Raw genomic sequence first — 23,327 nt, 5'->3', positions numbered from 1 at the left:
GAACCCGCCACCCTCGCCCTACTCACTGAGCCACAGGCACCACCCCTCCATCCTGATCTTAGTTCTGAATATCCAGGCGCTTGCTTCCATTGCATTCCCCTCCTGGGCCTCCCCCGCCCCACCTGTTTGCTGTGACTAATCCTTTGTTCTTCTGGGAACCTCTCCTTACCTCCAGGCTTCTGCTATGGCCCAAACAAGGCTTGACCAACACCACCCTTCTGTGCCTTCTGCCCTTCACAATGTCTGGAACCTCAGTTAGGAAGACTGGAATGGCTGCAGCCAAAATCACCTAGAGGTTGCTTTACTTATATAGTTCGTGTCTGGGCTGCAACAAGTCAAAGGTTCATTTTTTTTTTTTTTTTGTAGAGACAGAGTCTCACTTCATGGCCCTCGGTAGAGTGCCGTGTCCTCACATAGCTCACAGCAACCTCCAACTCCTGGGCAACCTCCAACTCCTGCCTCAGCCTCCCGAGTAGCTGGGACCACAGGCACCTGCCACAACGCCCGGCTATTTTTTGGTTGCAGTTTGGCCGGGGCTGGGTTTGAACCCGCCACCCTCGGTATATGGGGCCGGCGCCTTACCGACTGAGCCACAGGCACCGCCCTCAAAGGTTCATCTTATTATGGATTATTAACCAGAATTTCTCTTCACTTGGCTTGGGCTTCCATGATGTCATTAGAATTCTTACCTTGTGGTTCTCAGCTCCAAGGGTTGTTTCAGAAAGTGAGGTGGAAACTGTGTTTACAATTATGATACAGCTTCAGATCGTATGGTGTCACTCTCACTAGTATTGTCCATTGATTGAAGCAGCTTTGAGAGGAGAGGACATAAATCCACTTCTTCAGAGAAGGAATAACAAAATATTTTTAGCCATTTTCAGATTTTACTCTTTATCATTTCATTTCATTTATTTTTTTGAGTCAGAGTCTGTCACCCTGGGTAGAGTGCTGTGGCATCATAGCTCACACCGACCTCAAACTCTTGAGCTTGAGCAATTCTCTTGCCCCAGCCTCCTGAGTAGCAGGACTACAGGTACCCACCACACTGCCTGGCTAGTTTTTCTTTTTCTTTCTTTTTTTTTTTTTTTTAGAGACACAGTCTCATTATGTTGCCCTCGGTAGAGTGCTTGGCATCACAGCTCACAGCAACCTCCAGCTCTTGGACTTAGGTGATTCTCTTGCCTCAGCCTCCCAAGCAGCTGGGACTATAGGCGCCTTCCACAACGCCCGGCTATTTTTTGTTGTTGTTGTTGCAGTTTGGCTGGGGCCGGGCTCGAACCCATGCCCTTGGTACATGGGGCCAGCGCCCCACTTACTGAGCCACAGGCGCTGCCCCCTGGCTAGTTTTTCAATTCTTACTAGAGATGGGGGTCTCGTTCTTTTTTTTCTGCAGTTTTTGACCGGGGCCAGGTTTGAACCTGCCACCTCCAGTATATGAGGCTGGAGCCCTACTCCTTGAGCCACAGGCACCGCCCATGGGGTCTCGTTCTTGCTCAGGCTGGTCTTGAACTCTGAGCTTAAGGGATCCACCAGCCTCAGCCTCCCAGAGTGCTAGGATTACAGGTGTAAGCCACCGTTCCTGCCTTTTCTTGCCCTTTCCAACCTCTCAAGGCTGCTCTTCTAATCTCATTTCTACAAAATCTTGCTTCCATGATCTTTACATAGCCACCTTCTGTTGTTGGAAGCCTCTACATTTGTGGTAATTTGACAACAGTCATACAAAACAAATGCAGAAATTATGAATGTATCCTTTCTCGTTGCTAGTTCTTGTTTCTAGATCTTTGCCCCAGGTGTTCTGTGGGCTTGAGATTCCCTCCTCTCCCAGCTGCCTTCTCCTAGCTTGCCTACTTCAGGAGTAACTCTGTTAGGACTCCCCTGAATCCTCCACGCTTGTACTCTGTACTTCTTGAGCACTTTGTGTAAACCTATGTTATATCACTTACTATATTGCATTATAATTTATCTGTTTTGCCTGTCTAATTCTTGCTTTTGATGATGGACTTTTTGAGGGCAAGGATCCTACATATATCTTGCCTCTTTCTAGACTCAGTGATCAGCAGTTCACACAAATTTATGGGATGAGAACAAATGGAAAACCACAATAAGGAATCACACCATACAAATAATGCCTTAACTAAGGCAATTTACTCTGGAGTACCTGGCATTGTCTGGCCAGGTTCTACCCTTCACACCCTAGGAAGACTCCTGTTCCCTTCCCAGTCAGTCTGACCTTGAACTGTGAGGTCTGAGGCCATCCCTCTCAGTACATTAGAAGTCAGACAGCCTTCCAAGTACTGTGCAGTTTGACCCCAGCTCATTATTCCTGAGTCTCTACAGGTCAGCCAATGATTAATGAGGTGGAGAAGAGTTTATAGACTTCTCAGAACAGACCTACTTGTAACTTGATACACTTGTTGCTCTTTTCTGCAGGAAAAGTGACAAAGTTTAGTCAATGTTCTTTTAAATAATGCTGATTTTTCTCAACATAAGTAAAGTTCAAATAAGAAAACAATTTTTTTTTTTTTTTGTAGAGACAGAGTCTCACCTTATCGCCCTTGGTAGAGTGCCGTGGCGTCACACAGCTCACAGCAACCTCCAAATCCTTGGGCTTAGGCGATTCTCTTGACTCAGCCTCCCAAGTAGCTGGGACTACAGGCGCCTGCCACAACGCCCGGCTATTTTTTTTGTTGTTGTTGTTGCAGTTTGGCCGGGGCTGGGTTTGAACCCGCCACCCTTGGTATATGGGGCCGGCGCCCTACCGGCTGAGCCACAGGCGCCGCCCAAGAAAAATTTTTTTTAATCACCTGCAATCTCTGTACTCAGAGTTAGTCATCGACAACACTTAGAAAGTGTACTTTTAATTTTAAAATCAGTCCACGCCCATCATCACAAATAGAGACAATGCAGAAGAAAATGTAAAATAAAAGGAATGCCCAGTTGCACTCTCCTGACTTAATATTTGGTTATAGTTTTATCTCATCTTTTTTTAAGCTATTAAGCAACCACTTTATTTAATTTTATTTTTATTGAGACAGAGTCTCACTTTGTCACCCTATGTAGAGTGCGGTGCTATCAATAGCTCACAGCAACCTCAAACTCTTGGGCTCAAGCAGTTCTCTTGCCTCAGCCTCCCAAGTAGTTGGGAATACAGGTGCCTGCCCACAATGCCTGGCTATTTTTTGTTTAGCAGGTCTGGGCCGAGTTCAAATCCACCAGCCTTGGTGCATATGGCCGGCACCCTAACCACTGAGCACAGGCGCCCAGCCTAAGCAACCTCTTTAAAAAGCACAAGATTATTTTTTCCTTTGAGACAATCTTAACACTGTTGCCCCAGACTAGACTGCCCTGGTGGCATAGCTCACAGCAACCTCAGACTCCTGAGGCTCCAGTGATCCTCCTGCCTCAGCCTCCTGAATATCTGGGACTACAAGTGTTTGCCATAATACCCAGATAGTTTTTCTATTTTTAGTAGAGACAGAGTCTTGCTCTTGCTCAGGCTGGTCTCAAACTTCTGAGCTCAAGCAATCCACCTGCCTCAGCCTCCCAGAGTGCTAGGATTACAGGTGCCAGACACCACTCCTAGCCGAAAGCACAAGAACTTAACAACAGAAATGGAAACCAACAAAAAAATTTGTACAGAACACCTGAGATCAATTAATTTCTTTTAACACAAAATCCTAATCTTTTGTTTATGAATGGCTAAACAAATTGTGTGAGGGATGTGTGGGGCATAGTGGGGCATAAGCCTTATAATTAAACAAATTTTCTCATATATTCAACATAAAGCAGATAAAGGTAATGGTATCTATGGCAACTGTCCAATATTTTATTAGCCTTGTTTGGCTACCCATATAAAACCTGCACTTTGTAAATGGTGAAAATAATATAGCTGAAAACAAGTTCTTAACTAGAATTTACAAGCTGATTGCTAAACTAAGAAAAGAACACTAGACTCTTGAATTCCTATTTCTGGTCTGTGTTCCACTTTTCCACATCACAGGATTGACAGCTATGTGGAGCTTTAAGTGACAGCTTGGATAAATAAATAGCATGTGTGAAGTGATTTTATTTAACCTCCAAGGTTAAATAAAGTTCAAGAGGAAGCCATAGAGTTTACCTTTCAAGACAGCCTTAGTTGTGACTGTTTTCAAGAATATAGACTGTGGCTGATTTATTGTCTTTAAACATGCTTTATGTTTTTTTGAATCAGCTACAGGGCTGGATTTGGAAAAACAGCCAGGATAATCTAGTTACATTAGCAAAACATGTTGACGAGGTTAAAATCTGAAATGGATTCTGCATTTGCCTATTTACTTTCACAAGAGAGTAGAAGATAAGGACTCCAAAAATAATAGTGAGAATCTTATAAAATTCACACTTCAGCTCTTCCCTGGGACTTTGCTTTTTGGAAATGTCTTTACCATCTGTTCACCTTTGCTTTCCTAGCATCTAGCATGGGAGAGAACCATAACTATAAGCTATCCTGACTGACTGATAATTTATTTGTATGTTTACCAATTCATTCAATAAACCTGTAAGACCCTCTACTTACCAGAGCTTGGATTGGGGTAGGGATACAGAAAGACGCTACATGTTGTTAATTGACCCTCATCATCCATTTCTAACTTCATTTTTATTCTCACCTGTATAGTATTAGTTGCAATGCTAAAAGCTACATTTTTCAGAAGTTATATTTTTTCTTTGTGATGAGCTCTCACTATGTTGAGAGCAGAATAGAATGCAGCAGCTATTTACAGGTGCAATCATAGCACACGGCTGCCTCAAACTCCTGGCCTCAAGAGATCCTCCCACCTCAGCCTCCTGAGTAGCTGGGAGTGGCATCTGGGTTTTCCAGAAGTTTTAGCAGCAAGATCTGACCTCCAGGTGTGATGAAGGTTCTGCCAATTGAGATGCATGCGTCCAATATCTGGAAGACAGAAAGAGGAGAGAGGTCGTTGTTGTTGTCATGTTTGGGGTTGACTGGTTCTGGCAGATGTATTTGCATAGCCAAATCCACTTTCCATCATCTTCTTGGATATAGGGTAGAAATATGGTAAAATCAGCAGTTTCTAGACTTCTGTATTACAATTATGGCAATATGACCTTGAGGCAAAAAACCTGGTGGCTTTTTTTCAATGACTTCATAAATACCTAATCACCTATAGCATGAAATTCTTCAAATTGTTTCTCTTTTTTTCCTCTCTCTCTCTCGCTTTCTTTCTTTTTCCAAAGTCTCAAAAAAATAGACAACTAATATTTATAAATAAAAATAGAAGATAATTTCAAAAAACAGAGCATGCCAAATCTTACAGACAATAGAAAAAGAAGAAATACTTCAAACTCATTCTACTTCATCTGGATATACCTGAGATTAAAATCGGAAAAATATATATTATTATAAAGGGAAATTACAAACATATTTCACTTATAAATGAGGATGCAATATCCTAAACAATATATTAACAAGTTGAATTAAAAATTATTGTTCAAGTAATGTACTTTGGTCAAAATTAAATCCAACTTAAATGAGAATTAGTCACTATTTCCTTTTCTTTTCCTTCCCCCACTCTTTCTTTCTTCCTTCGTTCCTTCCTTCCTCCCTTTCTTTTCTCTCTGTCTCTCTCTGTCTCTCTCTTTTTCTTTCCTCTCTCCCCTCTCTCTCTTCCTTCCTTCCTTTCAACAGAGTCTTACTCTGTCTCCCTGGGTAGAGAGCCATAGCTCACAGAACCTCCAACTCTTGGGTTAAGCAATCCTCTTGCTTCAGCCTCCTCAATAGCTGGGACTACAGGCTCCCGCCGTGACACTCAGCTATTTTTTTAGAGACAGGATCTCACTCTGGCTCGGGTTGGCATCGACCTCTCAGAGGGCTAGGATCACAGGTGTAAGCCACCATCCCTGGCCTTCTCTTCATGTTTTCTTAGGGTTTCTCTTCTCTGTGGAGTATCTTTATGTGAACCTTTCATGATGTCATCTTACTAGCAAAACAGCTGTGTATTTTTTTTTTTCTTTTTTTAAACATAGGGATGTCCGGGATTCTCCAAAGCACAAATGTAGAAGCTGTCAGGTCTTCCTAAGTTTTAAGCCCAGAACTGGCATAGTATCAATTTTGCTGTAGTCTACTGGTTAAAGTGAGCCATAGGCCCAGTCCAGATTCAATGTGAGAGGAAATAAAGGCGTGGAAATCGAGGGGGATGACTCACTGGGGGCCATTTCATAAGCTAGTTACCACAGAAGGATTCTGGAGAAGTTTGGGACTTTCATGGAGAACATCCAATACTTGGTGTGATAATAGGCTTTTGGAGGACCCAAGGCCAGGTCCAGAGCCTAGGACAGTAATTACTCAATACATTTTAAGAGAAGGCTGGACAGAAGGAAAGAAGGCAGGCAGTGTCAGCTAGTAGGCCCTTTTAGTTAGAGGCTGAGCTATGTTGTTTACAGGTTATGTAGTAGGTTTTAGGACCCACACCTGTACCTATGGTCCCAGAGAAGGAAGGGCCTGATAGTCCTGTCTGAGGAATTTGCACTTGACCCTTCAGACTATAGAAGTTAATGCATAGCTTTGCAGGATGGAGAGATGTGATCATATTCACATTTTAGAAAGGTTGGGCAGTGCCTGTGGCTCAGTGGGTAGGCACCGGCCCCATATACCGAAGGTGGCAGGTTCAAACCCAGCCCCGGCCAGCCAGCTAAAACAGCAGCAGCAACAACAACAACAACCCAGGCGTTGTGGCAGGTGCCTGTAGTCCCAGCTACTCAGGAGGCTGAGGCAAGAGAATTGCTTAAGCCCAGGAGTTGGAGGTTGCTGTTAGCTGTGACACCATGGTGTCACTCTACTGAGGGCAACAAAGTGATACTCTGTCTCAAAAACACAAAAAGAAAGAAAGAAAGGAAGGTTTTCAGGCCTCAGTGAGGGATGGGTTGGAGAAGACAGTGCTACAGAGAGCAAGATCAGTTATCCATGGCAACAGAACTGGTGAGAAAGGAGGGAGGAGAAGGAAAAACCTTGGTGGGAGAAGCACAGAAGGAAACAGATTCAAGAGGATTCTGGAAGGGAAAAGGAACGGACTCCAATATTTGAAAGATTTGTGTCGTGATTAAGAAGTACATTAGAAAGTAATAGTACATGTGGGGCTATTTATGTTAATGCATTGAATTTTGTCTCATATTTTATTATAAAATGTTTCACATATAACACATTGTATGTAACTATATATGAATGTGTATGTGTATGTGCAATTTAAAAATAAATATCAGGGCCAGTATGGTGGTTCATACCTATAATCCTAGCACTCTGGGAGGCCAAGGCGGGAGAAGGATAACTTGAGCTCAAGAGTTTGAGACTAGCCTGAGCATAAGCGAGACCCTGTCTCTATTAAAAATAGAAAAATTAGTGGGGCATTGTGGTGGGTGTCTATAGTGCCAGCTTCCAAAGGCTGAGGCAAGGGGATTGGTTGAACCCAGGAGTTTGATGTTGCTATGAGGTAGTCTGGGCGACGGAATGAGCCTCTATCTAAACAAAACAAAACAAAATCAGAACTGGCACATCCCCATAGCTTCTGTTGTAAAACGAAATGTGAACTTTGTGTAACACAATGTTATAAATTAATGACACAGAATCCCGCAAATCATTCCCTAGTGACATGTTTTTGCAGGATGAAAGATGCCTTGTCTTTACAGGGATCACATCTCACCAATGCAATTTAAAAACATAACTTTAGTAACAATTCGACTTCTAAGACCAGTCCCAAAATGGATAAGCTAAGTAATCAGGTATTTTCACATAGATAAACCAAATGTCTTATCTTGACTGGTCACTCACAGTCAATGTGAGTTCTCCATAGACAGGCAGGGAGGCTGGGAAAAATGTATAAATTCTGTCACTTCCCCCTGAACAATCTACCTTGCCCTCAAAGCACATTATGGTGTCTCTTAGTTCACAATCTAGTCAGAATACAAATTCACTTAGGAGGAGAATTATGTATTAGAAAACCAAAAAAGTAAAAATGGAACACAAGGTATCACAAGAGGTGTAACGACAACAAGCAGCTATCAGTTCTAGGGCTGAAGCAGCAAAATAAAGAGGTTTTATCAATAAATATGAAATCTAGCAGGCTGAGCAAGAGTGAGGCCACATCTCTACTAAAAGTAGAAAGAAACCTAGCCAAGTGTAGAGGCATCCACCTGTTGTCCCAGCTACTCTGGAGGGAGAAGTAAGAGGATCTCTTGAGCCCAAAAGTTTGAGGTTGCTGTGAACTGTGATGCCACAGCACTCTACCCACGGCAACAGAGTGAGACTCTGTTTAAAAAAAAAAAAATTATACACACGCACACACACATATATATGAAAACTAGAAGTTCAAAGGAGGAGAGACTTAGATCAGGAGGGGCTGATGATGAACTGGTGTCTGTCTTTGAGAAGGTGCTAATTCTTGAAAAACTACAAATCGCAATAAGGTGCTATTAATGGGCTAACGGGTCACTCTTTGAAGATGTGTGGGCAGGCTTGCACTGAGGAAAACTGGACGCAGAAAGGAAGAAACCAGGCCTTCCTCTGGCCTTCAGTCTTATAGCCTCCCGCATGCCTCATGTTGATTGGCAAAGCCTGACCAATAGCCAGGTGCCAAAGAAGAAATCTAGTTTTCAGTGTCTCACCCCATCTCCAGCATCACTCATCACAGAGCAGCGTATAGAAGGGTGGATTTGGGCCCAAGAAATAAGAGCTGAACAATCGTATCTTGTCCAAATAGTATTTGGCATGAGTTTCTCCCCATACTTCCCATTTTTCACCTAAATTTCTCTCTCCAAAGAGGATTTGAGTTGTTTTTCAACAAAGACACACACTGAATAGGATATTTAAAATGAAAAGGCTTAAAGTAAGGACCACACACCATTCAAAATTTTGTATGGCAGCCAAAGTAGAAATAGTTGTTATATTATGATTTATGACACACATACGTATGTCACTGAGAGAAGTTTTGCATAGCGATCCTTATCCTCACTGTGCAGAATGCACTCTGATATTTTCCATTCTATTTTATTTAACTTAAAAAAATCTGGTAACAGCCTACTTACTTGATTTCATTAATTACTAATTTATTGCAATTTACTGTTGAAAAAACATTGACAGAGGAAGCAGAGCTCAAATGTTACATAGTTATATTTATAGGGCCCTTTTCCATCTCTTTGCACATACTTTTTTTTTTTTTTTAAGAGACAGAGTCTCACTACTGAGGGCCGTGGTGTCACAGCTCACAGCAACCTCCAGCTCTTGGGCTTAGGCAATTCTCTTGCCTCAGCCTCCCATGTAGCTTGGACTACAGGTGCCCGACTCTTGGTATTTGGGGCTGGCGCCCTACTCACTGAGCCACAGGCGCCACCCCCACATACGTTTTTTATTGGCCCTCATAACAGTCCTCTGAGATGGGTATTTCTCCCAATTGACTAATGAGAAAATGGAGGCTCAAAAGATAACAAAGTCATTTGCCCCAGTTCAGAAGGGTGATGAATAGTAATTACAGAACTGGAAACCAAACTTTCTGGTTGAAAATTTCAGCCTTCTTCCATATCCTATGTTAGAATGAGATATGCAATTGCACACTAATGGCCTACTAATTTTGGTTCTGAGCTTTCTGATAGGCAGGGCAAACAATGGGCTATATATGCTCATTGTTTGATAAAAGCAAGCAGACACGTTTATCTGGACAAACTTCCTTCTAGCATTAAATTCCAGGACATGGGCTCCATGTATGGGCTATTGGATAATAATGAATATTATTTTCATCTGTGGCTTTTCAGAAACCATCACATTATTATGACACTTTTTCATACAAACCCTTGGTAACAGTAGTGGAGACTGCCTGTTGTCCCTAAAATCCGTTTGATTTTTCTTTTTAAATGCTATACCTCCTCCCAATTTTAAGTAGATAATGACCATGCGCAATAGAGACTAGCTTTCCCTGCCAGCTATGCATCCAGATGTTTTCACCCAATTAAGTTCTGCTAATGACGTGTAAGCAGGAGTCATGTGTGTGTAACTTCCTTGACATATTACAAAGGTAAAGGGACTGTATATGTTTTCTATTGCTTCAGTAACACATGACCACAAATTTGGCAGCTAAGAACAATACAATTTTATTTTCTTACAGTTTCTGTAGGTCAAAGTACCCCTTGGCTCAGCCTATTTCTCTCACTAGTGTTCACAAGGACAGGTCTTATGTTTGGAGGAATCAGGCTTCAGTTTCCTTTCTGTCTCCTGGGGCATCCCTTAGCTCCAAAGGGCCTCTTTTAGGTCCTTGCAATGGTTTAGCAAATCGTCTCTTCAACTTTTCCTGCTGCTATGTCTCTTGAATTCCAGCTGGAAGAATTTCTTTGCTTTTAAGGGTTTGTAGGATTAAATTGGGCCCATGAAGATAAGCCTGAATAATCTCTTCATTTAAGGCCCCTAACCTAATTACATCTGTAAAATCTGTTTTGTCCTGTGAGGGATCAGAGTCATGGGTTCCAGGGATTATAACATGGACAACTTTCAGTTTTTCAGACACCATTACTCTGCCTACCTGTGGTAGGGTCCTATTTTTCTTCCTTATATGTTCCCTCCTGCTGCTTAGGAAGTGGGTGTGATGGCTGGAGTGCCCTATGGGACTGAGGGAGGGGCACAGTTTAGGGATAGCAGAGTGGAAATCCAAAGCAGCCCTTGGGTACCAGACAATTCTGGAGCAACATTCCAGTCCTGGATTACTACCTTTAGCCTTCCATAGAGGAGAGAAATTAACACCACTCATAAGCAAGTGCTAATGGAGGTCTCTATTAGTCACAGCCAAACCTAATCAATATAGCAACATCTAAGGCAATCACTTATGAAGGAGGTCCTAGGACAATCTTCTGTTCTTGGGGTCTCAGGGTTCCTCAGACAAATTCCATTTTGCAAGAGACTTTCTAGTTTTGGTCATCAGACTATCCTTAAGTTGGTTAAAACAAGTGTGCCTTACACATAAAGCTAGTTGCACACGGGCATCAATGAATGCTATTTGCCGTGTGACTTCAGTGCTGTTAGCTTTTGCCTCTGTTTTATAGAGGTGGTGGCTTATTTTTGCTCATGTCTGGTCAGCACCAATGTGACTTTGCAGTAACATTTTCTTGTGAAGAGTGAGGACAAGATCTAGCTGTCTCCATTTGAGGGAGGACTAGAAGGCCTCCAATTTGTGTTGTTACCTCCTCTGTGGCCCACTAAGCAAAAGCGCTGTTTTCCATCTAGTGGGGCAAGAAGGTGTCAGTTTCTGGAGGAACCAGGTGCTTGTCCCAAAGGTTGCCCTTAAAGTTGCCATAATAGGGAAAATGGGAAATTATAGCTAAATGTATCTTTATTTACAAAATACTCATTATAAAATTTTACAAAGAGGTGGCCAGTAAGGACAGAATATTTTGTAAATATAAATACACCAGCACTTTAATACAGGATCCTAGCTTGACAGATTTTTTTCAGCCAGCCATTCTCACTCTTAAAACAGCTATTTGCAGGGCGGCGCCTGTGGCTCAAGGTGTAGGGCGCCGGTCCCATATGCCGGAGGTGGCGGGTTCAAACCCACCCCCGGCCAAAACACACACACACACACAAGATTAATGAAAAAAAAATGTTAAAACAAACAAACAAAAAAGCAAAACAGCTATTTGCAGCTACTATTTGCAGAGGTTGGCCTCCAAAGAATTTCTGGCAATCTCTTCCCACTGCCAAGTTGTCCATAGGCAGTGAAGTCTGGCTGCCAGTCTGTGCCATTCCCAGTTCTTTTGCAGGGAAGTCTTTCTGCTGTTCTGCCTCAATTTTTCATTAAGTTTATTGCTCCTACATCTAGCTTGTCCGAGCTAGGTTGGAGTAAAGTTTGATTCAATATCAACCCAGAACTTGCCTGTTTTGACCATTCTATCTTCTTCATTTTCAGGAGGATTTTTGCAGGTAAAGCTGTTGAACTCATGAAATACCTTAGGTGTGAAATTTTTTTCTTGGAAAGAAAATATTTTAAAATTATTACGGTAATATTTTAGCAGTGCCAGCTTTTACCAAAGTTTCAACCTTGTGTCCTTTTAAAGACAGCTTTTCTTTTCTTCCTTCCTTCCTTTCTTTTTTTGAGACAGAGTTTCACTCGGTCACCCTGGGTAGAGTGGTGTGGCATCATGCCATAACTTGCAGCAACCTCAAACTCTGGGGTTCAAGCTATCCTTTTTGCCTCAGCCTCTCAAGTAGCTGGGACTACAGCTCAGGCAATCCACCTACCTTGGCCTCCCAAGTGCTGGGATTACAGGCGTGAGCCATAGCACCAGGCCTAAAAGACCACTTTTCCTCCCTTCACACACTTCATGTCAACATGAAGAATTGAGACAGTAACATGAGTGGACAGTTTACATAATCACACTGTCATCAGGCATTTGGGAGATGGTTGTGCTGGGAGGAATAAAAGAGTATGCAGGGGGCGGTACCTGTGGCTCAGTGGGCGGCACCTGTGGCTCAGTGGGTAGGTCGCCGGCCCCATATACAGAGGGTGGCGGGTTCAAACCCTGCCCGGCCGAACTGCAACAACAATAACAACAACAACAACAACAACAAAACAGCCGGGTGTTGCGGGCGCCTGTTGTCCCAGCTACTTGGGAGGCTGAGGCAAGAGAATCGCCTAAGCCCAGGAGTTGGCGGTTGCTGTGAGCAGTGTGACGCCATTGCACTCTACCAAGGGCGATAAAGTGAAACTCTGTCTCTATAAAAAAAAAAATAAAAAAAAAAGAGTATGCAGGATGTGCACCTGGTTCCCAGATACACCTGATCATTGTCACCATGGCACCTGGATAAGACACATTCTAAACACATTCACACAAACACATATAGTACACACAGGCATCTCCAGACACATGAGGTTGAAGAGACTAGCCCTCAGACACAAACCACACTCCCCCCTCCTCCCCCACAGGATGTAAGGAAGGGGTGAGGAGAATGAGAGGGGACGTGGGGGATAGACACATAAAAACAGGTAGATTTTACCAACCTGAAAAAAGCAGGGCGATACTTAAATTTCATTCAAACTTAAATGCATTGAACTGAACTGAATCGAAGGCAAGGATGTTAGAGAGGGTGGCAGCGGTCGGTGAAGGGGGCCAAAATTAATTTGGAGAAATCATAACAGCTCCTTTTAAATTTTTTTTTTTTGCAGTTTTTTTTGGCTGGGGCTGGGTCTGAACCTGCCACCTCCCGTATATGGGTCCAGTGCCCTACTCCTTTGAGCCACAGGCGCCGCCCCCATAACAGCTTTTGTTCAAAGGGAGGCATTTTGGGAATCCGAGTGGCTTCAATATACTCTAGTAAATTTACCAATAGTCAAATTAACGTCCACGACCGTGTCGACCATCAGCGGGAAGAAGTAATCGACTTTATAAAACTGTAAGCATTTTCAGGGCAAGCACTATACGGTTTCCAGCCATGCCCAGCCCAAGAAATGACGCTGAATGTGTTCAGGCTCCAGTCCTGGGGCAAAGGGTCCAGGTGAATTACAGACATCGCCTCCGCTGTTAAAAACAATAGACAGGACGGGAAATCATCACCAACTCTCAGATATTGTTATTGTATGATATAGATTTAGCTTCCTTTTGGTTTGTCTTCCATGCACTATTTTAGGCACTAGGTGTCACTATGCGCCCCCGGCGCGGCGTGGGACACAACCGACTTGGGGAAACTCACAAGTAGTCCCACAGCTCAGTCCGCGTCCACTTAGCGGTGCGCTTTTTCAGGTTCCCATTTTCATAGGCTTCCACCTGAGGGTGCGTGTGGTGAGGAACCAGCGCAGGATTTTCCGAATCCGGAGTTCGGAATCTTCGACCAACCCAGGAGAGTGCTTCGCAAGTAGCGGCGCGCGGGAAGGGCTCGGTGGAGTCTTGGGACCCGATCAGTGTCCGAATCTCGTGCAGTGCTCGGCAGCGTTCCACTAACGTACCTCCCCTAGGGGTTGAAGAGGAATGGCGAGGCCTGTGGCTCCAGCTTGGAGGATTTCGGCGGCAGGGAGGGGCGGGAAGTGCAGCGGGGCGCGCTCTCCGAGTTTCACTCCTGGCCAGAGCGCAGTGGGGCTGGCGGGTTGCTGGGGTGCCGGAGCGCGCCTGCGCCGGGAGCCGAGCGCAGCACTGCTGGAGCTCCGCTCTTGCTCTGCGCCTAAGGCCACTGTCCCCCCAGGGTTTTCGAAGGCACCGATGTCTGATCATTACAGGAGTGGATGGAGCACGCCAAGACTGAAGAGCAGAGGGAAGCCGTTAGCTCCCAGGTGAGGCAGGTATTAGGGTCAAACCTGGAGGTCCCTTCGTTTGCAGAAAGAAGTCGCTTCCGAGGCACGGGCCCACGGCTGGCGTCCACTGGCCAGTCGGCCAAGGGTGTCCGCTCGGAGTCTGAGCTACACACATCAAGCCCCAGGCGAGTCACCCCATGGGGCTTGATGTATATCTCCGCGGCTGCGTTGCGGTCCAGACACCTGAAGGGTCCGGACAGAGCCCCCACCTGCCCCGAGTCCGCTGCATGAGTTGATCCCGAGGGGTGCTCCGGCGCGGCGCTGGTTCTTCTTTCATCGCTTTTTTCTAGGCCAGTCTGGCTTCACTGTCCGCGGCCTCCCTGAGCCTCTCTGGGAGGCCAGTTTCTACTGGCAACTACAGCACATCCCCTCCGCCACCCCCACCGCGTGTGCTGGAGACTGCGTGACCGGCCCTGTCCTTCAAAGATATCACCTTATTAAACCCTCGTTATGAGCACATTCTATGGACCTGGAGACAGTGAGTGAAGCGAATTAATTAAGGCCAAGCGTAGGCAAGAAAGTCCGGGAAGTCAAATCCCAAGGCTGTGGGACTCCAGAGATTTTCTCTGCGGGAGGTATAGGATTGGGTGCTCGAGTCTGGGGTCCAGGGAGATTTCCCCCAAAACCCAGAGATCCCAAGCCCAGCCGCAGGCCTGGGCGGGGTGGTGGGGCATGCCTGGCTCCAGTCAGCACGTACCGGAGCTGGGCCTGGAGCCTCCGAGAAAGAGAGAGAGAGAGAGAGAGAGAGAGAGAGAGAGAGAGAGAGAGAGAGAGAGAGAGAGAGACAGAGAGAGAGAGAGAGAGAGAGAGAGAGAGAGAGAGAGAGAGAGAAAGAAGCGGGTTCTTTCCGGCCGGGGAAGTCGGGGCACCTCCACGCAGAGGGCCGCGGAGCTCCAGCAAGTCTAAATTACCCGGTGGGTACACGAACAAGAATCGGATCAATAGTGACTGTGCGAGGATTTGACCGAGGAGCAGCTCTCCCTGCTTCCGAAAACGACGAGGGTCATAAAACAATAGCTAATATTGGGGGAAGGATAACTATATTCCGAAACCAAATTGAGCACCATCCGTGTGTGCTTTGATTTAGACTTCACAGCAACTCCATGAGTAAGTAATATTTGCCTCCACTGCATGGATGAGGAAAACTGAGGCACAGAAAGCTTGAATAATTTTTATGTTACAAATCAATATTTGAAGAACCAGATTTGCCAGACTCCGGAGCCTAGACGTGTGTGGAGACGACGCGGGGAAAGAGCGCCGCCGTCTTACTGGTGCAGGGGACTTTCATTTATCCAGAGGGGGCGTTCTGACCCGATTTCTCAAAACAAAACAAAACAACAACAAATGCCCTGAGAAGAAAATAAAACCGGTGACTCCCGAAAGCGAGTCTCTCGTTCTGAACCCAGACCAGCCCAGGAGGCGGCCGTCGGAGCTCCGCGGTCTGGCTGGGGCGCGCGTGGGAGAGCTGCGAGAGAGCGAGACGCAGGGTGGCTCCGAGTTAGGAAGCCTTCTAAATCAGAACATCTGTGTCTCTAACACAAGACACTTGGCCCTCGGTCTCTTGGGGCGGAAACGAATCCAAACCAACACTGCCTTTGAATGGGCTGCGGATGAAGGCCTCCCTGGAGTCCCTAGTTGGGAGAGGAAAGAGGAGACCGCTCCATGGGCCCAGCAGCTGCGCTGTTTTTCTTGCCTTCTGCTCAGAGAAGATTTGGTCCGTGCCCTCATTGGGTGTCAGCCAACAGCATTGCCAACTCTCACAACCCAGGCTGTATTGCCTGAGAAAGATCTTGAAAGACTCAAATTAAAAATAAAACAAAAGAGGAACTTTCACCCGTTCATACGCTACTCCAAGACAAGGCACAACTTCGATGTTTCTTAATTACCTGGTTTTCTGTGGTTAGTACTGGGGGAAAAAAACCTCTGCTGGTTTAATTTTTGAAATGAATAGTAATCATTGCACTGCAGGTAAAGCTTGACAAGGCAAGGAGAATCAATTTTTATCTCTTCCTATTTTATACATATTTATTCACCGTTTCCCACAAATATAACCTGAATACAAAGCCCAGATCTTGAAAGGAGGAACTGACCTGGAAAGCACAGACCTGCTGTAAAGAAAAGTTAGGCAATTTTAAAACTTTAAATAAAAACAACCCGTTTTGCAAACTGTCCAATCACTGTATGTTTTAATAATTTCTAAAGATGTGGTAATCACAGTGGGTTGGTGCATAGTTGTTTCCAAAGTGCACCAGGCCACCCTGCACAGCCTTCCCGCCGAGGCAGGAAATAAATCCACATCCTGAACGGAGGGCTACAGATACCTTCCTTTCAGTGATTGCTCAGGGGTGGTCTCACCCCTAGATCCAGTTGGGTCTTCTCGAGGCCTTCCTCCCAGGCAGCACTGTGGGGTCGCCTGGGGCACACAGGGACTTCTGCTGCGCTCCTGCAGGCCAGCCCTGCTGCCCTGCCTTCCTGGCAAGATTTTCTCTTTTTCAAAAGAAAGGGGAACAAGTTGAAGTATGAACAGTAGTGTAGTATGCGACTGGAGGAGAAGGGTAAGAGGAAGAACAAGAAAAGGAAAAAGAGGAGGAGGAAGAGGAGAGACGCTCATTCTATTCCACTGGCCTCAAGTTCACTGACTAGTTGGAACCTCAAACATTTCTTTTTTCCTTTTTCTTGAGACAGAGTCTCACTTTGTCACCCTTGGTAGAGTGCCGTGGCGTCACAGCTCACAGCAACCTCCGACTCCTGGGTTTAGGTGATTCTCTTGCCTCAGCCTCCCAAGTAGCTGGGACTACAGGCACCCGCCACAACACCCGGCTGTTTTTTTGTTGTTGCAGTTTGGCCGGGGCCGGGTTTGGGCCGGCGTCCTACTCACTGAGCCACAGGCGCCGCCCCATTTCTTTTTAATTATTTCTAAGCTTAAAGTGAGCACCCGAGTAAGAATGGCTCTGTATACGGGCAAACTAAGGCACTCTGTCCCGCCGGCCCGCCCTATGTTGAGGCGTATTTCCATTTGTACAGTTACTATTTTTTTTTTGAATAGTTGGTTTCTCTAAACAGGTCCCAAGGCGAAGTGCTGCAGGCAGAGAGGAGGCCACAAATCAAATAATATCACCGAAAGAGGTCTCAAATACTACAGAAACCAAAGTCTCTTCTCCTTCAGGAAGGTCTGCCAGTGTTTCCCTCCCGGGGCACGTGCGCCTGGGAGAGCGGGTTTCCCCCTCTGGTCTAGGTTGGGCCCCCCACTTCTGGCCCCGTCCCACTGCTAGGGCCAGTTGTCCACACCTGGGATCTTAGGCCCGCTCCCCTTCCTTGGCGAGTGGTCGAAGCCGCCCAGCAGGGAGCAGCCCCAGCCTCTCACCGTGGTTCCTGGGGCCGCCTAGGCGCCACACTGGAGGGCTGTGGCGACGTGCTAAGGCCGGGTGGTAGGCGGCCCTCTCGGGCAGAGACAGGCGCAGCTGGCGGCACAGCACTCCCGGGGGGTGGCGGCGGGGGCAGCGCCAGCATCTCTTCACCCGAGGTCACCGCGCAGTCCTGCTCGGGCTCTGCACCCCCACCGCCCCCGGCCGCTGCCCCGCCGCGCTTCTTGTCCTCCTCTTTCTTCCATTTCATGCGGCGGTTTTGGAACCAGATCTTGATGTGTCTCTCGGTCAAGTTCAGCATTACGGCCAGCTCCACGCGACGCGGCCGGGAGATGTACTTGTTGAACAAGAATTCTTTCTCCAGCTCCAGCAACTGCGCGCGCGTGTAGGCGGTGCGCGTCCGCTTGGTCTCCTCCTGCTCCGCCGCGTAGGCGCCTCCTGCGGGCAACACAGTGTGTGAGTGTGGTCCCCGACCCCTGCCAGGCCCGACTCGCGCCTTCCAATCTTCAGCTGGGGCTCACGTAGCCCTTGCCTTCCCAGCTGCTCCCGCCAAAGCCACCAGATCCCCCAGTCTCCAACTTCAGCACCCACTGTGGTCCCACACAGCCCTTTCCTCTAGTATAGAAGGGAGTCCTTTCTTGGAGGCCAAAGCCAAACCAGCTCTCTCTGTGAGCTGGCGCTGGGCTCCATCAACGAGTGGTTCCTGAATGAGTTCATTTAACCGGTACGTGTCTCCATGATGATCTAAGTGCATATGATAGATATTTAAACCGATTCTATTCTACAAAGGCAATAAACTGTCTTTAACAAAGAACTTACCTTTAAAAACCTTTCTAACCATGACCCGCAGTAAAAATACATTTCAGATCATTGTCTAGTTCACAGATGGATATAACTAACAAATTTTACAAGACTTAAGCCAACCGCTACCGCCCTCCGTGCTATCTAGTTTTTTCCACGTTGCTATTTAGTTAAAAGAAAACGAAACAAACTGATTTTATGAATCACTAATGCAACCTGAGGTTTGAAAATCCCTGTGCTAATACAGGTTCTGACACATTTTGCTATATCTGATCACATATTATCTCTCTCTGGAGTTATATTGTTACCAGCCCCAACTGGAGAACCAGCAAATTCTATTTGTTGTTTTCATTTCAGCAGGACCCCTGCCTGAGAGAAGAAGGAATACTGTTTGGGGAAAGGTCGCCTGTGGCGGGACTAGGACACTGGCAACTCTGTATTCCCAGGTCCTCGTCCCAAATGCCGGCAAAGGGGGAAAGGGGAGCACCGGAGCTGAGAGGGCAGCGAGGAGGGGGCGGTAGTGCACACCAAGCCTTCCGAGTCTCCGGCCTCCCAGGTCCAAGCCTGGGCTGCCAGGAAGCAACAGGGCTGCGGGCAGCACCGTTGGTGTTTCTGCTGTGCTCGTTCCTCTAAGACCTTCTGGTCTTTTCCTTTCTGTGAGAAATACTGACTGTACCCGGACTGTGGACACTAGAGCCCGAAGTTCCATCAAAACTCTGGAAAGAAGCTTAAGTCGGTTTGTCCTACCAAAGGGAGAGGAACATTTCTACTGTGACTCTTGGAGAAGCCTTAGGGAATTGAAAGGCAAGTGTGTATGTCTTTGGGAAGAGGGTTCATTTTGCAATGGGACCCTCCTGGATATCCCTCCAGGTCGAGAGGAGGATCCAGATGCCTAGGCAGAAAGCCAGACCCTGCTCCCAGCCGGGCACCTTACCAGGCCACTGGGCCTTCCTTAGACTGGCCAAGAAGTGGGGCGGGGGCTTAATGAAGTATTTTAAAATGCCCTCCAAAGTTCTTACATTCAACTAAAACCTTTTGGATGGGGGTCCCGCCCTCTGTCCTCCTGCAGGCCTCCACCATGGGGGTCGGGGGTGGAGGGTGGAGGGCTGTGTCCAGAGCGAGGTGGCTCCAGGTGGAGGTTAGGATAGAGGCTGCTGGAGGCATTATGCCAAGAGGTCAATGACGGGGTCTGGGCCCTCCCTGGAGGCTTAGAGTGCAGGAAGACTGGCCAGAGCATCTGTTTCAGTTTATTTAGATCGAGATTTTCAGAAATCTGTTGTTCTTAGTATTCATATTCATACTGCAAATGAGGGCCCTTTCCTCACTTCACTCTTCCTAGGGACATGCCAGGAGGTGGGTCTGCGGCTTCTTGAAGTTCGGCTACTTCGAAAGTTGTCCCAGAGGATTTGTAAGGTATGTGACAACCTGGCAGGCGGCTTCCAGGAAACGGGAGGAGGTCGGCTCCTTTCCCGCGTGCTGAGAGCACAGTGGGTTACCAGGCGCCCGCACAGGCCTGCCCAGCCCCGACTCCCAGCTGGAGGATCCACCCCCAGGCAAGGCTGCCTATTTATTTGCCTTTGGGTTTTCCTTCCTGGCTTCTTGGGTCCTCTCGAGCCCAAGCTCCTCTAGAAAGGAGCAATGCCTTTTGGGTTAGATAGAGAAGTTAGCCCACCCCAGCTACCCTCTCTCAGAGAGTCTCGCTCTTTTCGCAAAGAAGCCCCATGTTTGGAGGGCAGGAGCCGCGAGGGCCCGGGGTGCCAGAAACACGCCATCCTCCTTCCTCCCAAGAATCCGGCATTTCCCGAGACCTTGAGGCCTTTGGCCCTGGCTATGTGGCAGGGATGAGTACGCCAAGGAGCCGAGGCAGCATGACAGCCTCGCCCGGGTTTCGCGGGAGGTAGAGTGACTGCAGCAGTTTGGGCCGAGTCTTCCTTCAGGACATTAGAGAGGGGACTACGAAGAAGCAAACCCTGGGGACCCTGGGCGAGCCTGGAGCCCTCCACCCCCACCCGCCCCGCTTGGCTACGCCCCGGGTCAGTGTCAGGCCAGACTCAGCCGACAATGTACTGAGGATCCTGGCGGGGGGTGGGGAGGCGCGCCAACTCGAGCTTCTGTCCCCCTACTCTGGACTGTGGTTGAAAGGAAAAAAAAAGATCACTATTTGCAATGCAGGTGGGACCAGAAGTGGCTGTCGCACGGAAGAGATAACATTGTGTAGGGCTGCGGCATACACCACGCTGCAACTCACCAGCAGCTACGGGCGGAAAGTCCTTGGGAAAGGACTGTTCAGCGTTTACCGCTCCCGGCTCCCGCTCCAGCTCCCGGAAAGACTTTCTTTTAGGCACCGGCCCCTAGAGCCCGGGAACCCCGGGCTCCCGCCTCCTCGAGCCGGCTGTGGGGGAGGGCACATCTCCTTTTCCAGACTTAACTTCCTGCGAAGCACTTCCAGAGACCCCCTTCGAATGCTTTTGGTTGGTCAAAATTGAATTGGCATCTCAAACACTTCCCCAGCTCTGGGCTTAGAAGACGAGTCCCCTCGAGGAGAGGAGCCTTACGGTGAGCACCCCTCACACCTAGCCTTGCCCCAGCCCCTTCCTGATGGCTCCCACTCCCGTACCTCCACCAGCGCCACGGGACATTGAGGAATTGGATGCAGTTTTCCTTTCCTTCCTAGTCTTTCTGCACCTACCTAGTGCCCCAGAAACGGCCTGGCTTTTCTAATAAAGCCTAAGTATGAGGGGACCAGAAAGCGACCTCCGGCCTGGGTCAGAAAAGTCCTGGGTGACGCTGGGCTTCCTCAAGGCGTACCAGGGAGACCTAGGCTGAGGGCGGCTCCCCTCCAGGCAGATCCTGAGCGCCAGAAGCCCTGAGCCCGGCTAGGCCTTGACTTTCTGGAGAGGCACTAGAAGTGCCAGGACTCTTAGGGGAAGATGGGTTCAGTATATAGGGAAGGAAGGAGCTTAGTTTCCAGGAGGAGAGCTGGGTAGGAAAGATGCCCCGAATTGGACCGAAGGAGGGCTTCTGAGCAGCTTCTTGGCTCTCTGCTGTAGTTTAGTCCGACTCTGGGTTATCCAAGGGTCGGAGAACGCGAACAGAGAGACGGTCTAAGGCAGAGTAGGGGCAGCCAGGCCCACAACCGGAAAGGAGAAAGAGGTGGTGAGCCAGCCTTACCTGACCACTGGCCTTTCCATGCATGAGCTTTGGTAGACTTCATCCACGGGAAAGGCAGCTGGACGCGACTGTGCTCCTCTGGGGCACTCGGCTCTGTTCCATCCGGGAAGGGCCCGGCATGCGGATGGGGGAGAGCGAGCTGAGCTGGGAGGTGATGGTGTAGCTGCGCCACCGCGGGGTCGTCAGCGAGTGGGGGAACCTCGTACGGGGAGATGTCTGGGGGGCTGCCCTGCTCCAGCGCCCCCAGGGCTCCAGGAAACGGGGGCGGCGGCGGCAGCGGGGGCTGGCGGCCCATGTACAGGCATGCAGGAGGGCTGGAGCTGAACTCCAGCGCCGGGCCCCTCTGGAACGCGCACGGGTCCTTGTAAAGCTGCGTGGCCGCGTAGTACTCCTCCTCGCCGTTCATGCTGCAGCCTGGGCTTCGGCACCAGGAGCTGGGAGTAGGGAGCTGGAGCAGGGGACTTGGCCGCTGTGATTGCGGCTCTCCCACTCTGGGCACCACCCCTGCGCTCGTTGACAGCTCTGCACTGTTCTCAGAGGGAACCCACGGCTGGCGGGGAGGACCGACAGACTGCGGCGCCATAGGCTCCGACGTGCCCCACGTGGCTCAGCCTGGGGCTGTTATTGGCCTGGCTGAGTGCCTTAAGAGAGAAGGCCAGGTACCCGCGAGCACCTGCATTTGTTTCAATTTTCTCTCTCATCTGAGTTTGCTGCACAACCCTGTACGCGCAGCTGACAGTGCTCTCCGTAGCGAGCGCGCACGGAAGTGGTGAAACTTCTCTTCATTTATAGAAACATTCTCAGCGTGCCATAAACGTTTCTGTTTTCTTTGTGTCTTGATAACGTACATATTAGTTCATTAATACAGTTTATAAATAGACATGGTAAGGAATAAGAAAAGTCTACAGACCCAGTCCTATGGATCGAAACAGTTGGTTCTATTTTATTTAGGAACTTTGTCCATAACCACCAACGATGTCAGTGAACAAACACACAGAACCCATTCGTTGTGGATTTTTACCTGTGATTTTGCTCCAGGTACTTCTGGAGTGTGAACTGTAACTTAAGAAGCATTCGCAGTGGCTTATTTTTTTTTTAATTGAAGGGTATTATACATTTTCATTTTGGGAAATTGGGACCTAATTGGCCAACTCACAACTCAGTTTCCCAATTTGGCAAGTGTGAAAGAAGAGGCCTCTGGCTGGGGCTGGGAGGCCAGGACAGGGGGTGGGCACATGGTTTTTAGACCCCTGATGACACCCCACCCATCCCAGCCAGAGTCTGTCAGTGGAGAACTTCCACTCTCTTCTGCTTGCAGTTGAAATAAGGCAGGCGAATGGGGAGGGATAGAAGGGGAATTTAGAAAAAGAAACAAAAATACTGCATTTTTCATGCTAGTATCTATGCTGTGCTTCAAACTGTTCAATAACGTCTGGGCACTCTGGGGTCCTGACTTAAATAGGGCCACTTTTTCTGCACTCACTGGCACCAAGTAGCTACCTGTGGGTGGCGATGGTGCCCAGTCCTGGGCCTGTGTTTGACAGATGCTGCTGACCTTCCAGGGCTGGGTGGTCCAACCAGCCTCCGACTGGATCCTCTCGAAATGAAGATATTTCTCCAGCCACCACAGAGGTTTTAGAAAATCTGGACACTTGTGCAGAAAAGCCTGAGCAAAAGA

The 23,327-nt window shown here is 47.8% G+C and overlaps 2 protein-coding genes and 2 long non-coding RNA genes across 12 annotated transcripts in view; 2 read left to right on the top strand and 2 right to left on the bottom strand.

Annotated features, from left to right (window-relative positions):
• LOC128566755 (uncharacterized) overlaps nt 1-14,232 on the bottom strand; it is an 18,933-nt gene extending 4,701 nt beyond the window's left edge. For 2 of the 7 annotated variants that reach the window (XR_008374631.1, XR_008374630.1), the window contains exons 1-3: nt 13,718-13,847; nt 4,813-4,927; nt 690-840 (exon numbers count right to left, since the gene is read on the bottom strand). Coding sequence is in view for 1 of the 7 variants with exons in the window: in XM_053563775.1 (XP_053419750.1) it covers nt 13,443-13,545; nt 13,718-14,232 (618 nt within the window). In the remaining 6 variants the exon portion in view is untranslated. Of the gene's footprint in view, nt 1-43; nt 326-689; nt 841-4,643; nt 4,928-12,498; nt 13,546-13,717 lie in introns of those variants that run through there. The other 5 variants (XR_008374627.1, XR_008374626.1, XR_008374628.1 and 2 more) reach the window with 5 other exon arrangements.
• On the top strand, nt 14,157-17,497 carry LOC128566756 (uncharacterized). Its single transcript, XR_008374632.1, has 3 exons — nt 14,157-14,291; nt 14,603-14,790; nt 17,376-17,497. It is a non-coding gene; the product is annotated as an uncharacterized LOC128566756 (long non-coding RNA).
• Nucleotides 16,223-22,242, bottom strand: PDX1 (pancreatic and duodenal homeobox 1). The gene is made up of 2 exons (XM_053563771.1): nt 21,650-22,242; nt 16,223-18,115 (listed from the first exon to the last, which is right to left on the bottom strand). Exons 1-2 carry the CDS (start codon nt 22,230-22,232, stop codon nt 17,673-17,675), a joined length of 1,026 nt encoding a protein of 341 aa, XP_053419746.1. The 5' UTR covers nt 22,233-22,242; the 3' UTR covers nt 16,223-17,672.
• LOC128566757 (uncharacterized) lies at nt 17,999-23,327 on the top strand. Of its 3 annotated transcripts, none has more exons than XR_008374635.1 (5): nt 17,999-18,133; nt 18,836-20,511; nt 20,651-21,034; nt 22,170-22,308; nt 23,194-23,327. It is a non-coding gene; the product is annotated as an uncharacterized LOC128566757 (long non-coding RNA). The 3 variants fall into 3 exon arrangements; XR_008374634.1 differs by lacking the exon at nt 23,194-23,327 and having other exon boundaries at nt 18,836-19,286; nt 19,818-20,511; XR_008374633.1 differs by lacking the exon at nt 23,194-23,327 and having other exon boundaries at nt 18,012-18,133; nt 18,839-20,511.

This window comes from Nycticebus coucang, chromosome 15 (assembly GCF_027406575.1).
Source record: "Nycticebus coucang isolate mNycCou1 chromosome 15, mNycCou1.pri, whole genome shotgun sequence".
NCBI classification, from domain to species: domain Eukaryota; kingdom Metazoa; phylum Chordata; class Mammalia; order Primates; family Lorisidae; genus Nycticebus; species Nycticebus coucang.
Note: the sequence above shows the minus strand (reverse complement) of the source record. Positions and strands in the feature narration are given on the sequence as shown.

Coding starts and splice junctions, on each gene's coding strand:
- PDX1 (XM_053563771.1), bottom strand. CDS start 22,232: ATGGCGCCGCAGTCTGTCGGTCCTCCCCGCCAGCCGTGGGTTCCCTCT. Junction 18,116..21,649: donor ATGGAAAGGCCAGTGGTCAG/GTAAGGCTGGCT, acceptor TGTTGCCCGCAG/GAGGCGCCTACGCGGCGGAG.